The sequence below is a fragment of the Argiope bruennichi genome, chromosome 4, assembly GCF_947563725.1.
Source record: "Argiope bruennichi chromosome 4, qqArgBrue1.1, whole genome shotgun sequence".
In the NCBI taxonomy this organism is placed as follows: Eukaryota; Metazoa; Arthropoda; class Arachnida; order Araneae; family Araneidae; genus Argiope; species Argiope bruennichi.
The window spans coordinates 70,841,647-70,858,349 of record NC_079154.1 but is presented as its reverse complement, the minus strand read 5'-3'; the positions used below and the strand labels follow the sequence as shown (position 1 = coordinate 70,858,349).

The following is a 16,703-nucleotide window of genomic DNA, read 5'->3' as shown; positions in this document are numbered from 1 at the left end:
AAAACTCTTTCTTGCAGCTACGAGCTTCGAGTAATCATCTGGAACACGGACGACGTGGTTTTGGAAGATGATGCTTTCTTTACTGGGGAAAAGATGTCCGACATATATGTCAAAGGGTAGGACTGAACACTCCCAACCCGTTCATTATCCTTAGCTTCCATTTATTAAATAATAAAAAAACTAGATGTTTCCCAACTTATAACCTTCAAAACGTAACACTGAGATTTGAGTATATAAAGTGTTTGTTGTTATAAAGGCGCAAAACTTATTTATCTCTATGTTACAGATGGCTTAAAGGACCGGAAGACACACAGTGTACTGATATTCATTACAGGTAAGTGTTCTGGAAAAGAAATTATAAACAATTTTATACTTTACGGATTACATTACTAAAATATTTTAAAGCTTCAAAAAAACTTATAAGTAAAGAATCGTAACTTATTCTATTAAGCTAAGACAATAACTTCATTATTGTTCCAAAGTAACTTATTTATTTTAAAGATATTGTCGCGAAGATGTAAAGAACTACGCCGTTCGTTTAAACAATTTGATTTATTAGGACGAAGCAGCTTGCAAAAGAGAATGACAACTTACCCATAACTGATGAGACTCAGCTTTTATATGCATATAGAACGTTCGAGAGCAATCCAATTAGAATATTTAAGAAAGATCTGGAACCTTCCAGATCTTAGATAAAAAAAATAGATAACATCTATACTTATATTAAGTATAGATTATATTATATACTTATTATTTGACCTACAGCTACCAAATTTGGTACATGTATACCGTGAAGGTCGGGAATGTGCACATGGGGTCCCTTTTTTGAATTATTAATTAAAAACTAACTTTCCCGCCAAAAAATCTTTTCATTTTTCCCCACCGCCAAATGAGTAAGGTTTCAGTTTTTTTGCCCCACACTAATGAGGCTAGGGTTAACATTTTTCGGCCGATTATTTCATACGATTCTGTTTATTTTCTTAATGTTTGATGCATTTAAAATTAAATATTATTAATTAATAGATCTTTCAGATTCATTCTGAAGTAATTTTGAATTAAAATAAAACAGAATAAAGGAAATTAAAAATTTCTAATCTGCATAGCGTTACCCCGACTGGCGTAGAAAAGTTCACTCATTTGCGCTACCATAACTGGCGTTGAAAATTCGCGCATCACCGCCAAATGAGTAAGACCAGTTTTTTCTACGCCAAAGACTAGTTTTAAATAAAAGAATTTCAATCTTTGGATAAAAAAATTGCGGCTAAAATTCGAATCACGGACCAACCAGTCAGAAATGAGATGTTCTGTAGACTAAATCATGGTGATCACTAGTTATTCTGCGGCAATATTTCGAAACAGGCATCGTGGACATTCTTCACATCGTTAATCTGTTTTCAGATATGCAAAAAAAGTGACAATAATTTCTATAGACTCACAATTGTTTAGTGGCCAGAAACGACAAGTTTGCTGCTTTTAGCTGCCATTTCGAATTTCATTTCCAACTTAAAAAAAAATCAGTTTATGAGAAATGACTTTTTTTTAGGTAAAACATCAAGTTATATATTTTGGAGAATGGAATGTGCAACTCGGAGTGATTTTTTTTTCTGGAAATTTTTAAATAACTAAAATTAAGTGACATTTTGGCTTTTCGACAAAATAATTTATAAATTAAAAATGATATAAAATTTTCTTTAAAATGATACTCATTTAGCTGTTATTTTTCTCCTCTCAATTTTGAAAAACTTTTTATTTATTTATTTTATTTTTGCATAATTATAATACTTAATTTGTGGTTTTCTGCCATTGTTGAAAACTAAGAAAATGAAATAACATGGTCACAAAAGACAATGTGCAATATGAAGCAAAATATCCAGAAGCTTAATTTTTTTAATGCGGATTCGATTCCGTTGGAAAATTTCGTGTAAACAGTAATCTGAACAGATGTAAAATTATTAAAATCACGCAGTCTATCACAATTTGAAACTTCAAAATATTTCGTTAACGGAATAAACATCAAGTTATGTATAAAATTCCCTGGACATTAAATTAACCGATATTCCGAGCGAACTCTTGGTCGCCAAAGATGACTAATAATTTATTTTTGCCTGATTTCCGGTATACATACCAATTATCATTAACATTTACTTCTCACAAATTTCTTATTTTTCGCAGATCGATGACTACCATATATATATATATATATATATATATATATATATATATATATATTTATTTCTTGTTTAAAATAAATTTTTATCTGAAAATTTCCAAAAAATATTTATACGCCACCATTCGTTCTCCATAACATAATAATATAACCTCATGCTTTTCGAGTTTTCATTCATATTTTGTCCTAGACATCAATAGAGTACTTCAAAAGCACAGCATATATTTCAAATACTCAAATGTCAGATTTATCTAGTAATTTTTTTATTTTTTTTGTACTACCGAAGAGGCACGGGTTTCAAACACAGTTCTACTAAAATGCATTTAAAATCAAAAGAAGTCCCTTCACCATTATGGAAATGTAAAGACACATGTCAATGATGTTCTCGTCATTATGACCCAAATACAAAATAAGGAATTAAATCCTCAAACAGTCATCATACTATTTGAAAAAGGATTTAATGTCACCCATTTCGAATGCATTTTTCTGTAAAGGTCGTTGACGGGAGAAGGCAACTTCAACTGGCGCTTCGTCTTTCCCTTCGACTACTTGCCCGCCGAGGAGAAGATCGTCATCTCTAGGAAGGAATCGCTCTTCTCTTGGGACGAGACCGAGTGCAAGATCCCGGCGAGGCTGGAGCTGCAAGTGTGGGACGCGGACCACTTCTCAGCAGATGATTTCTTAGGTGAGTGTTATAAATTTTCATCTGTAACGCTTCCCTTCCTTATGTTTAATGATTATGATTTTATATAATCATTTAGATGAAATCTTAAATATCCTCTATTATTTTAAGGAAGGTAATTCTTTAGTCCTTTTTCAAGTATCTCAGAAAAATATGCCCGGGACCCTGCCAATTCTTTCCTTTCACGAGTATATATATATAATGTCAACTGCCGTCTGTAACGATGGGTGCCATCAAAAATATTTCCACCCTTTTTGTCCCCCTGCATTTTTTAGCGGGACTTCTTTTTTGGCATTTAACGTTATGTATAATTAACGGTTTTATAGGTGCACAAATAAACTTAAGCATGCATCAATAGGAAAGGTCAATGAGCTGAGGTCTACAAATTTTATCTTATTTATGCTGATTCATTATATTCTTCTTTCACAGTCCAAGCTGAAGGTTGTTGATAATATTTTCTTTCAACATTGCACTTTTTTTTCTTTTTACGGATCACTATTCGTTTCAATCTAATTTTAGTAATTAGTTTTAATTTGAATGTTTGTGAATATTATGGATAGAGAAGATTCAATGGCAAGGAAATAAAACGTTTAATGTTTTTACATATTTACATCTAAAGAGAATTGTAAATAATATATATATATTTATTTCTTAAGCTCTCTGCCAAAGTGCATGATATTTTCTACTTTAACTTTCCTTAGTAAATCTGCTGCAATCAGATTTGAGATATCATTAACAAGATAACAGCCCTTCTAGATAAGCACATCATCTAAACATAAATCTAATCATCGCATATGCAAGAGGACAGCAAAACTATCAGCAGGTTGATGAGTAATCTCACAAATAATCTATGGGAGGATAGAAATACTCTAATGATTTAGTAGTCAGGCCTATATGTAGAGGGAAAAGGTTCAGTTCTTACCTTTTCGAATTGCCCGGTGAAATGTTTTTGGATTTATGTCTCCAATTTTAATACTGTATGCGGCAAATACAAAATGGGTGGAAAAATACATAAAGTACATACATACAGTCAAATTATGTATTTTTCCTCTCATCATGTACAAAAATATATATAGCCACTATTAATACATTTTGCGAATTGTTGACATTTTGAACTAATTAGTTTCATTGTGTTGATGTGTTACTTTATTTCCCAAAATATCTTCATTTCTTTGTACAAATTCATTTTGTCGAGGTTTGTTTCAGCTTTCTTATACAATGAACAAAAAGCAAAGTTGTGATAAAGAAAGAGTTAAAAATAGATGAAATAAATTCTATCTACTGATTCAATCTTTTAGTTGTTAGGTTTTCCTGCCTTCTGATAGCTGGAAATCTTTCAAAATAAGTGAACTTCTTTTTTTATCGGTGTATTAATAGACTGTTCATCGTTTGTTGTTCATACTTTGTTGTCCTTTCGCAGTAAACAAAACTCAATCGTTTCTTTCAAAATAAGAAAAAGATTTTTCAAAATATTTTTCAACAAAAGTTATAGCGTTCTCCAATCTATTAAGATGATAATCCAGAAATGCTACTTTGTATGGCATTAAGTTTTTTTAGTTTTATCAATTTTTAACGCGTTTTTTAAAGCAACACTAGGGTTATTTTGGAACGGAGTTCGTAATTTTGAACCGCTGTCAGATGACGAGAACGATACCTGAGCTGGCAATCCCTCTCCAAACTTCCAACAACACAAGCGGGAGGGCGTTTGGCCCCCGACGGATTTTACGTGCACCAGACCCGCTTACACGACTGTTCTTTGGTGGAATCGGGTCTCGAACCTAGAACCCTCCGGTTCTGAAGCCGAGACCGTACTTCTATGCCACCGCGGCTCTTGTGTGGCATCAAACAAATGGCAATGTGCAAAATCAATGCATCATGGAGGACACCATATACCATCAAAGTGTTTTTAGTATTTTTCTTGATTGATCTTGTAATATGTAAGGCAGAGTTAGTGTCACTAACTCTGCCTTAGAGAGGACACTAACTAACCTTTCAACTGCAATTCTCTAAATAATAATAACAAATTTCATCTTTCCTAAAATACGATTTTTGAGCAAAAATTGACTTTTTTAATGAGATTAAAATAATTATTTTTTTATATTTTAAACAAATGTAATAGAAAATCTTCTAAATACAAGTATCCCCGTATTCAGTTCTTATCAAACAGTACTTGGAAGACATCAATTGAAAGATAATGAAGTCATATTTAGGAAACCAAGTTTTTTTTCCTCGCTATCGTACAGTATTTAGTGCAATTTATAAGATTAATTGCTAATGGACATGTGAGGAATATATGTATATATATATAGACGGATTTTACAAAAAGAATTCATCACAAGGTATATGGTATCAAAGTTTAAGCTCCAATTCAATAAAAAAATAAGTCTTGTGCGGTAACTAAGGTAAAATGGGGTATCCAGAGTAAACTACAGTATATTTTGATTCTAGCCTCGATGACAATTTATTTGTCATGGCACCTTATATGATATTATGTCAAAATATTTTTCTTTCACTAATATTTCATGCAACCGAGTCAAGAGTAAAATAAATACTTTCAATTATATATCACATCTCAAAACGATTGAAGAATCATATAATAGGTATCTTTATAATGTAGTACCATTGACACAAAATGAGATCTTAATTGTGAATGTCAATGCTTTAGGTGCCATTACCCTGGACTTGAATCGTTTCCCGAGAGGGGCGCGATCATCCAAGCTCTGTACCCTGGACATGCTCAAAACAGATGGCAGCGTGCCACAAGTATCGCTGTTTAAACAACGCCGCATCAAAGGATGGTGGCCGTTCTTCATCAAGAAGGATAACGACGAAATGGAACTCACGGTTAGTTCTTTTAAATATAACTTTTATTTAAGATTTATTTATGTTTTTATTTTTTTATTTAATACTTCTATTTATTTTATTTTTATATTGTCTACAGTATTCTGATTATAATTTTACTCAAATTTCCCATTACAAATGTTTGAAAAGTTATCATTTTTATGATAAATAAGCGTTAGCGCGCTATGCTTGTCGTTGTTCTCTAAACATATGTTTTGAACCAAAGGTAGAAAAAAAAATTCTCTCACAAAATAAATATATTTTTAAACATCTTTCATGGAAATAAACTTGCAATAATTCGTCTTACATTTAAAAACGTTTTATTTTTTTTTATTTTAAATTTACATTCTCTTTATAACATTCACTATCGTCATCAAAGTATCTGATTGCTTTAAAAGCTATCGTCTTTTGAGAATTCAAGTACAATTTCAATATTCAAGAATTAGAATAACTAAACCGCAGAAGCCAAGACTACACCAGTTTTTTATTTTTTTTTTCAAAACGCATACAGTTACTTTCTTAGGGTCCTCAACACAAATACCTAATATTACTTTCACATTTTTGTTCCAAAGCTGGCGAACATATGTAAAGACTGTTTGGCATTCTTATTCTAGAATTTTGAACACATTACAGGCCGTGGAAAAACCATGTTCATATAGATTTTTTTTAAAGAAATTAAAAATCTCTAAGCTCTTTGAGCATATACTTAATAGTTCCAATAACGCACATAGACGTCTTAATATTACTTGCTGCAGAAAACAAAATTCTAATAATTATAAAATTCGGATGATGCATAATAAATAATATATTTTTACAGAGCTAGATAAGACATGTATTGGCAGAAAATTTGTTAATTTTATAAGCATTAAATATGGAAAATATCCTATAAATGATATACTGCCATTTTAATTCAGATTTCTTACGAAGACTGTTGCAATTACTAATGATATTTGCCATAAATCCAAAATCTAAAATAGGAATATCTTTTTATAAAATTTAATTTTTGAAAAAGAATAATTATTTTACTATATATTATTAAGGGAAATATTTATATACCACATGTAACAAATTTGATATATTTTTTTAAAAATTAATTTTAGAGCAATTTTTTTCTTTAGTTTCACGTAATCTAGCAGAATTTTCAAGTACGAAAGTTCTCTTATAATTATAATTTTAAAAAAAGTTCTTATTTAAAGGCAATTAACTAGTCAATTAAGAAATAATTTTTAGAAGAGTAAAAGCTGTATAACATTTTAAAAATATCTATGCAGCTGTAAAAATATTTTAACTTAATATAAAAATTGAGAACCATATCAGATTTATTGAAATGTATTCCAATAAAAGTATTAAATTAAGATCAGAATTATAGAGTATCGCCTTTCAAATTTATTCAGCAGAAATCCATCGTTCACTGATCAGTCTGATTATTCATTTAAAACTCTTCCCTAATTAAGTGGCGCATTCCATTTTAATTTGAATCTAAGCTTCGATCTCTCCTAGATTTGCCATTTAAAATCAGACTATTTCTGAAATTAAGTTTGATTCAAGCAATTTTGCTTTTATTTCTGAATTCCAATTCTGAAATTTTTACAAAAATTAATAAATAATGTCTAAAATTATACGCTCTTTTAATTCAGCGAAAGGTACATAATAAATTATGTACTTTTGATAAATATTAGTTTACAGTTCCGCGTCCCCTTTCCTTTCTTTATACTTAAAATAAATAATGATACTAGTAATAAATTTGAATTTCATTTTTTTAATAAATTACTTCCTTACATTTCAGGGTAAAGTAGAAGCAGAGCTACAGTTGCTTTCGAAAGAAGAAGCAGAGAAGAATCCTGCTGGTCTGGGTCGAAACGAGCCAGATCCTTTAGACAAACCTCAGTAAGTGAAATCAGAATATTTAAAGATAGATATTATAGATTAAAAAGTCATTCGACATTGTTCGACCTAGACTTAACATATTGGGTGCGTAGTTGCTTCTTGGTAATACATGCCCATTATCAAAGGGATTTTTCAAGATTTTAACGTTTTTGTTTACCAACTTTGTAGAACATAGTGGTACAAATATTATTTTTACGCCACTTTTTAAATTAAAAAATTAAATTTATTATTTTATATATATTTTCACAGTTTTAGTGACTTGATTCGTACTTATGTCATTTCGACACTATTAAATATATTTTTTGTAGGAAAATTATCATTGCTATAGTTAAAATTTAATAATAAAAAATAACATAGGAACAGGTCAAACTTAAACTTTGTTATATAACTATGTTTCGGATTAGAAATTAGAATTTTCATTAAATTTTGGTTTAGTTTGTACACACAATTTTAAGTTAAAAGTAACTCTCGGATTAAAAAATATATGCATATTTATGTTTGAAAAATTTTGGTACGAGTTTAATTTTTTAAACACTTAAAATAAAAATCTATTATCATCGGTAGCCAAATGCAGGAAAATCTTAACAATCGCATTAGCTATTTATTAAAATTTCATTTATTTCGATTTTTTTTTTTTTTCTCATACGAAATACACAAAGAGAAAGTATTGTAACGTCGAAAAATTCGAATTCGAGATTTTAACGCTTCAGATTTTCTTAAATCCGAAACACATTTTTGGAATTACATGTGACTGTGAATACAATAACTAAAAAATAATTTGAACTAAGTAAATGAAATCCATTCAGTAGAAATCCGTCTGTCCGGCTATCAGAGTACAAATAAATTCAATAAATACAAGACGTAAAAAAAAAGTAGATAAATAAAATTCGGTTCACTGTATTAGCATATAAATATTCTAATCAAATTATGACCCAAACTTCTCAAAGATTGGATTAACATCATTTCCACCGTCTTTGAGTTGTATGGTCCATTTACGAACTCAGCAGTCGAGATTTCAGAGTCTAACTAAGGCAGGGGCATAGGGAGTAGTTGACCCGGGCCTCCACATCAGAGGAGGGCCTCCAAATCGAATAGAAAGTTTATTTTATGTTTCGTTCTTTAATGAATTTTTTTAACATTGTTTCCAAAGATAGAAAAGACAGAGGGGGGCCCCAAAGAAGTTTTACCCTGGGTCCCAATTATGCTAAGTCGGGCCCTGCGAGATTTTCATTTTCTCTACAAATTATACGACGGTTCAAATCGAATTAAAATTATTCTAACTATCTTGTTCATAAAATAGTACGAGATAAATTGCATGAAAGAGCATTCCAGCGCTTCACAAGTTAAATTATTATATAATAACATGTGCTGATTTAGCTGTGTTTTCCCTTACATCCTCATGCAACGACCACGATTTTTTGAAACACTCTGTATGTACATCCAAGATAATCTTTCTTTCATCCAAATGATTCTGAAATTTCCAGACATTAATTTCGGAGTATAGAATAGAAGTGGTGCGTGCCATTGCCATTTTTTTTTTTTAAAAATGCATTTGTAGCTGTATTGATTTCTATGTTATATTTTCTGACTTCCATAGTTTTGGTTATTTATTTTTTGCGTTTAATTATAACTTTTAACGTGATCATAAATAAATATATATTTTCCTTGAACATGAATGACAACATGCGAGTTAAAACATCGTAAATGCGACGACTTAAATCGTGCTCTATTTCGCTTCGACATATAAATAATGAAATAAGTTAGAAAATTTCGACTGAATTTTAGAAAAGAATTTTCTCTCTAGAGAAAAATCTGATTCAAAATCTCATCAATATAGATCTGCAAATTTTGAAATAAGAGAACATTTCATTTACGTAAGTCCTATGTTTTTGAATTAACGAATTTTATATAAACAGACAAGAACAAAATAGACATCGATTTTGAAACGTCGACATCCTTAAAAGTCTCTTTTATCGATTTTATAGTGCTTTCTCTTTTTCTTGAGTGAGTTTCTCTTCGAATACGAGTATCTCTTGTGTACTCGTATAGGGAAAGCAAAAATAGTATTTCAGTTTAAATAAATATGTATATTTATGTTTACAATAAATATAAACAGTTAGTCCACAATTTAATATTCAAATAATAACATGAAAAGAAATAAAGATACTTAACTCTAATTTTCCATCACAAATTTAAGATGAGCTTCCAAGATTCCATGAAAATATTCTATGAAACACCAATAACGCAGAGACGGTGGCCTTTACACGCATCAGAAATTGCAAAATATGTCTCAGTGCATAACTAGCTTGATCTGAATTTCCTCAAAATCAATATACTATAGAATTCTCTTCTATAAAATAGATATAATTATACAACTTGCATAATTGCAATTCAGTAAAATCAACAGCTAACATTAAAATGACAATGCATGAATTTCTCATGTTAAATTAATTAACAACATTTTTCTATAAAAATAAGCACTGAATTTTGAGAATCTACACTATTCTAATATAAGTGTGAGGGTCGACGCTCTACAAAATAGGCCATTATTAAAAAGTTAGAATTTGTACTACATTTTTTTTTTTTTTTGTAATTATAAGCAAAATGTTGATTAGTTTGGTCTTAATTACCCAAAATATTAAACCTAATTTGAGGGAGAATGAGCAGAATTCTTGAATTCAAGGTTCTTAACCTCCGGTTATTATACATGAATAGGATAAAGAATTTGGTAATATTGTATAGAAAATGGTTGAAAATATTATATTAAATTTAATTTTTACACAATTTTAAAATTTAAAAAAAAAATTATTTTTAACTATGCCTACTTGATTGCCATGCAATTTTTAAAAATTATTTTTACACGATTTTTAACAACAGATTTCGCTGATACTACGAAACCAAACTGTTTTCATTCTTTCATCAAATAATTTTCAATTATGGAAGAAAATCAAGTAATTAAAAGTAAGAAAAAAATATGTTTATTATCTACCCAATTTGCATTGAGATTTGCCGATTTAAGGAGAGTGTCATGGAGTTCTTGACCTTCAGACCTTTAATGACCTTTTAATGGAGTAATTGCATGACAATGAGATTACTTAGTAAATTATTGTGTGCAAGATAAAGTAAGGAATATAACATAATAATTAATTGATCAATCAAGAGAAAAAGAATAAAAAGAACAATTTACATGAATGAATTTTGGCAAATTCGGTCTAGAATCTAATCGGTGGCAAAGATGGCGAGGCCGCTCACGATTCTTTGGAAGTGATGGGTTGTATAATTCAATTTCTTTAAACGTGATGTTATGGCTTTTGTCGATTTTTTCAAAAACGCCTGTTGAGAGTTTCTAATGACATTCAGATTTTTTGTATTTTTTTTCCTGGGAAACCAAGGCATTGTGCTGATTTACCTAACCGACGCATTTTGAAATCGTTCTAATGATGTTATATGAGTCATGGTGGCGGTTACCCAGATGGGAGATGCATAAGAAATGAGGACCAGAACCTAGTCTTGTTAACGAGAAGTTTATTCTTTTGCAAGAATTGGGATTTGAGATTAAGGTGTACGTACATACTAGAAGATTTTTTTAAAAATTTTAACTTTAAAAATTCAATTTTTTTACAGTAGGTTATTAATATATGTTTAAACTCATTTCAGTGAGAAAAACCATATTACACTAATTATTAATTAATTAAATAATATTTAATGAGCTAATTAGCATATTTTTTGAAACATGATATTTTAAATTCTAATTTGTAGAGACACACAATTCTAGTTGGAAATGATGCCTAATATTAGTCTCCATGTTGTCAGCCTCAATCAAGTTATAAAAATAGATAGTTGTTTTTTTTTATCAACGATGAATAGAAAAAGCGAGATTTTTTCTATAATTTTAAATTTTAAATGGCCATTAAAAATTTATATAACTTTGATTGAGGCACAGAACATCCGCTATTTCATTCATATTATTTTGATGTATAAATAATTGTATTTGGTTCATTTCTTGTTGAGTTATGATTGTTTGAATGAAGCAACATAGTGGAAAAATATCATTCTTCATAAAATGAGTTTAAAACAAACCGAAACTTGAGTTTTTAGTGAAAGTACTTCAAGAAAAATAATTATAACTCGAGAAATATTCTGAATATTGACAACATCTTGGTATCGTTTGAAAGCTAAAGGATCAGAGAACATTTTGAAGCAATAAAAAAAAAAATCGATATTTTGAACGATTTTCGAAGTTTTAAGTGTCTACGTAAACCTTAAGTATGGTGTAGAGTTTAGCTTTGATTCCTTGGTAATGGTTTACATGAAGGATCAGAGTGAAATTACATTACAGCAGGGACAACGGACAATATGGAAGAGATTATGAAATTTAAAGTTACTTTGATGATATGAGGTTCGACTTCATTAAGTAAACTCCTAATTTGTTGCGAGAATTATGAACATTAAGCCATGCATTAGAGATATAATTTACTTGTGTAAATTAAATAAAATGTAAGTCATAATAAAAGTCAAAAATTAAAATAAGCATTTATGAAAACTTAAATAATTCATTAAAAATATTTATACTATTAGTTTTCATATAAAATATTAATAAAGAATGTTTCTTTTCTTTTCAGTCGCCCCGATTCAACGTTCATATGGTTCCTAAACCCCCTCAAGTCTATCCGGTACATCATCTGGCACAATTACAAATGGGTTATCCTGAAATCCTTACTCTTCGCTGCCCTTGTCCTCATTGTCCTGCTCTTCGTTTATTCCTTCCCAGGGTACACCATGAAGAGAATCCTCGGGGCATGAAAGAGTCATTCTATCATGGATTTTATTGAATTTTTCCTGGCCGCTGAAAGCTCTGTCTCTTACATTACAGAAACTGAGCTTTCAAGGCATCCTTTCAAATACTGCCTCCCTGAATTTGAACGGGATTCCTATAGTGTGATTAGGATAGATACAAGTATTAGTCCCAGGGCGTTGGAGGATCATATTTTATTTTACAAACCTTAAGAGCATACACATTGCTTATAAGGTCATTTCAACGGCCAAAATGAATATAATCAAAAACTAAAGAATGGACACAGCATGCTGAGGAAAATAAATGTGATCGTGAAATACAATGTCTATTTTGCTCAAAGCTATTTATCGAACAAGACAAGAACGCATTACTGACATGAAAAAAATCTATATTTTGAAAAACAGGCCAATATTTTGGAAGAGAAAATAATATATAAGCAAACGCAAGAACTAGATGGATGTACCACTTATCAAATGCTTAGGTAGATATTTGTCTTCGACGTTTAGCCAATGGATATATTTTTCATTTTGTTTGGTTTTATTTATGAGGTCAACGTTTAGAGAAATGATAATAATGCATCTTGGCTTTCATAGGCAGTATTTAGCCACAAGAAAAGAGAAACGATCCGCTCCATAGCAATTTTTTCTTTAAAAAGAATGCTTAAGCAAATGAATGCTTTCCCTCAAAGTATATGTGTACATAGGTTTAAATAATATCCCTGACCATGAAATTCTAGGGGTCCAAGGCAACAAACAAAAACATCCCAAACATAAAAGATGTTCCTTTTTTTTCTAAATCTCCTTTACACAATATCGACTTCAAACGATGCAAAAAGTATTTTCTTATACAGTCACTTTAAACACAAACGTAGAATTCTTCATAATTGCACATTATCACAATTTAAGAGATAAAAACAGTCAGAAATTACTAACGAAATAGAATAAATTTTTGATTCCAAAAAAGGAGGTTTCGAATAAGGAACATCTATTCTTTTGAAGAGCTATAAATGTTTTCCTCGACGCAAAGTGTGTTTTCTCATATCTTTGTGGATTGCTGTATATAACATTTCGGAAGAAAAATCTTGTACAGAGGTATTTCTATATATATACATATATTCTCTATCGATCTATCTCTCTCTATATATACATAACCTATATTTGCGTACAAAATAACCACTCTTTAACACGTTGTTTGTTCTCCGCACCTTCTTGTTCTCTTATAGCAATACTATTTGTACAGAGGAAGGTTGTGAGGGGAGATGACAGATGCCGGGACGTTTTGACTAAGTAGCTGTCGTCTGTCTGTCTGAGCTCCGATAAAAAAAATTTTTAAGTAAAATTTCAGAAAAACAGACGATAAATTCAAATAAAAATTAATAAATGAAAATTTAAAAATTTCAGAAAAATAGACAAAAAAGATATTTGCTGCTTGCAAATATCTATTTTTTAACAAAAAAATACATAAAATAACAATAAATAACCCCAGAGGGGAAAAAAAGACCTTGTTCATATATATGTGTAGAAAAAAGTCGAACAACCCAAAACTGACTATGTCAATCAATGATGCTGTTGTCCATCAGATAAAGCAGATCTGCTACCATTTAGTAACATCAGAAATAAAAGAAATACAATAAATAACTTTTGGAAATATAAAATCAATGAATTCAACAAATTTTAAATTGTGCGACTCACTGTCAGTATCAGAAAATAAATTCTTATTAATATATAAAATGATTCTAAGAATATAATCAAATATAGATAAAATAATAGTTGACACGTATAAAGGATAGTATAAAATAAAAAATAGAGATAGTATAAGATATATAAATTAATAATATAAATAGTAAAGTAAAAGACAAACGAATATATATGTAAGATAATAATGGCTGTAGTTCAGTGGTGCCACAAATTTGTTAGAGGCAACTATATATCCAATAAAAAAAAAAAAAAAACATGGAGTTCCAAATCATCATTAACATCCATAATTCAAAATTTCGCATTTCTATAGCATTAATTAAAAGTTCTTTTCAAGTCTAGCTATAATCATAGTAAAAGGTAAGCAAAAGACACTCATTTGGGCAGCAGTAAAAGTTCAGTGGGAAAATATATATTTCCCTTTAGATGGATATTATTAAATCTGAATTTCTGATTTATCATGCTAAAGAAGTTGGCAACGATTCTAGAATCAAGAATCCTGAGAGCGCATTTCGATATTTAAAACAAGAAAATCTAAATGGATTTAACAATTGGAATAATTATTATAAAATAAATTTAATAATGCACGTTTTAAAAACATTTTAAGAAATTCCAGCGTTTGTAAACAGTAAATAAATGTGTATAATGTAGAAGATACAGTGCCTTGGCAAGTTTTTCCAAAAATATATATAATTTATTCTGACACAAAATATGACTCCTCTTAAACATGAAATCATTTGCAGAATATCCTATTGCCTCCTGTGGAATTTCTAATGTACAAGCGATTTCTAAATTTTTATATATACAATGGATAAATTATGGACACTAGATTAATATAAAACAAAACATAAACATCATTGCTTTCAATAAGTTCGGACACAATTTATGAATAATTAATTGCTTCACATTACTAATAATGAACACTATACATAAAGTTGAAATTATAAAATACAAATATTGAGAACGAATTATTTTTTTTAAAAAAATTACAGACTTAGTAAATGGAAATTAATTAATGAATTGTTCATTTATATGTGTAGTTATAATTTTTTTACGATTTAAAATTAGCATTTAAAAAATTTATACAAATTTGTAATTAGTAAGATCTATTAAATATATAATAGCTAAAATTTTTATAGTAAAATTAAGTACTACATTGAAAATTTATCAATTATTTAGACGATTTCAAAGGATAGACAGACGACTCTGCATGTCAAAATGAATAGCTGCAATCTATTTTTTTTTTCTCTCGATGTTATATCAACTTTGTGATATATCGAACAAAACGCGTCTGAGATCTCATACCATGTGGAAATTTAACAATACTTAAAAGACGCGTCAATTACATATCAGTGTGTTTATAAAGTACATATAATAAAATAAAAATTATGCATCTCAAAAGATATATGCTTAACCATATAAATATATGAGTATGGCTATAGAATAAAATATTCTATAGCTGTGGCATATGAAAGCTAATAAGATAAATTTTTGTTATAAAATGGCGCAATTAAAAATGAAATATATTTTCCCCAAAACTCGATCAAACTTGACAGTTAAACAAGTTATTTTACTAAATAACTTAAGGATGTTTTCCATAACACCAAGACATTTTTTGGATAATAATGCAAAAAAATTCATTACAAGGAAAATTTTGCAGCAATTTAAAGCCTCTCTAACTTTAAGCATCAGATTACTTAAGCAAAAATAATAAATATTTTTATAACTAGTCATTTGTTTTTATTTTATTATAAAAATTAATATTTTTCATCATGCATGAAAAGAGTATGACAATATGGATTTGTTAAGTGCAAAGAAACGCACAATTAATCCAATATTTTCAAAACTATTTTCTCACATTCATTAAGCAAATAAAACAGAAGTCCTTTAAAATTCTCAGCAGTAAAAGACAGAATTGTGATCTGCATATGTATGAGATCAACCATTGTATATTGAAATGTCAATATTTCAATTGACCTCTAAAGTGTTCCTTAAATTGTATGTGTTAAAAAAAATACAGATTTATGAATCTTGTTTTAAATATGTGTGATTGTAAGAGCGCTTATAACTCGGCAAAGTTTCAACATGCCTATCCGCCTGTATATTCATTATAAATAAATGCAAACTTATTGAATCTCTTGTTATTTCTTTCTAATTCAAATAAAAGAAAGGCATTTAGAATAACAGAACAGTATTGCCATCCAAATTTAGAAATCACCTGCTACGCTATACAGGGTAATTCAAAATGATTACAAACGCCTATAACTATGTAATAAAAAAATTATCGATAAGATTAACACATAATGTAGACGGAACTTCAAAATTTTGTATACATACGTCATAGATGTTCTATGTGACTTCCCTTGGTCACACGGGCAATATCGAGGCAGTAGTCCATTTCACGCCATTCATTCGAAAGCATGTCTGCAGTCACCGACGCAAGCGCATTACAAATGCGAACTTAGTGTTCTTCAATTGTTTTGAGCATGGGGGCACATACATGTATATGTGCTCCCATAGGAAACAAAGTACGCATTTGTAATGCTGTTGCGTCGGTTGCTTCAGAATGTATGGCGTGAAATAGAGTACTGCCTAGATATTGCCCGTGTGATCAAGGGAAGTCACATTTAACATCTA

General features: G+C 29.7%; 1 protein-coding gene across 2 annotated transcripts in view; it reads left to right on the top strand.

The window, feature by feature from the left end:
• LOC129965499 (otoferlin-like) overlaps window positions 1-16,200 on the top strand; it is a 515,039-nt gene extending 498,839 nt beyond the window's left edge. For both annotated transcript variants that reach the window (XM_056079452.1, XM_056079451.1), the window contains exons 41-46: window positions 18-116; window positions 287-334; window positions 2,662-2,852; window positions 5,515-5,693; window positions 7,477-7,577; window positions 12,200-16,200. In XM_056079452.1, the coding sequence (XP_055935427.1) occupies window positions 18-116; window positions 287-334; window positions 2,662-2,852; window positions 5,515-5,693; window positions 7,477-7,577; window positions 12,200-12,380 (799 nt within the window). In that variant the 3' untranslated portion in view covers window positions 12,381-16,200. The remainder of the gene's footprint in view (window positions 1-17; window positions 117-286; window positions 335-2,661; window positions 2,853-5,514; window positions 5,694-7,476; window positions 7,578-12,199) is intronic.
• Window positions 16,201-16,703: the final 503 nt, after the last annotated feature.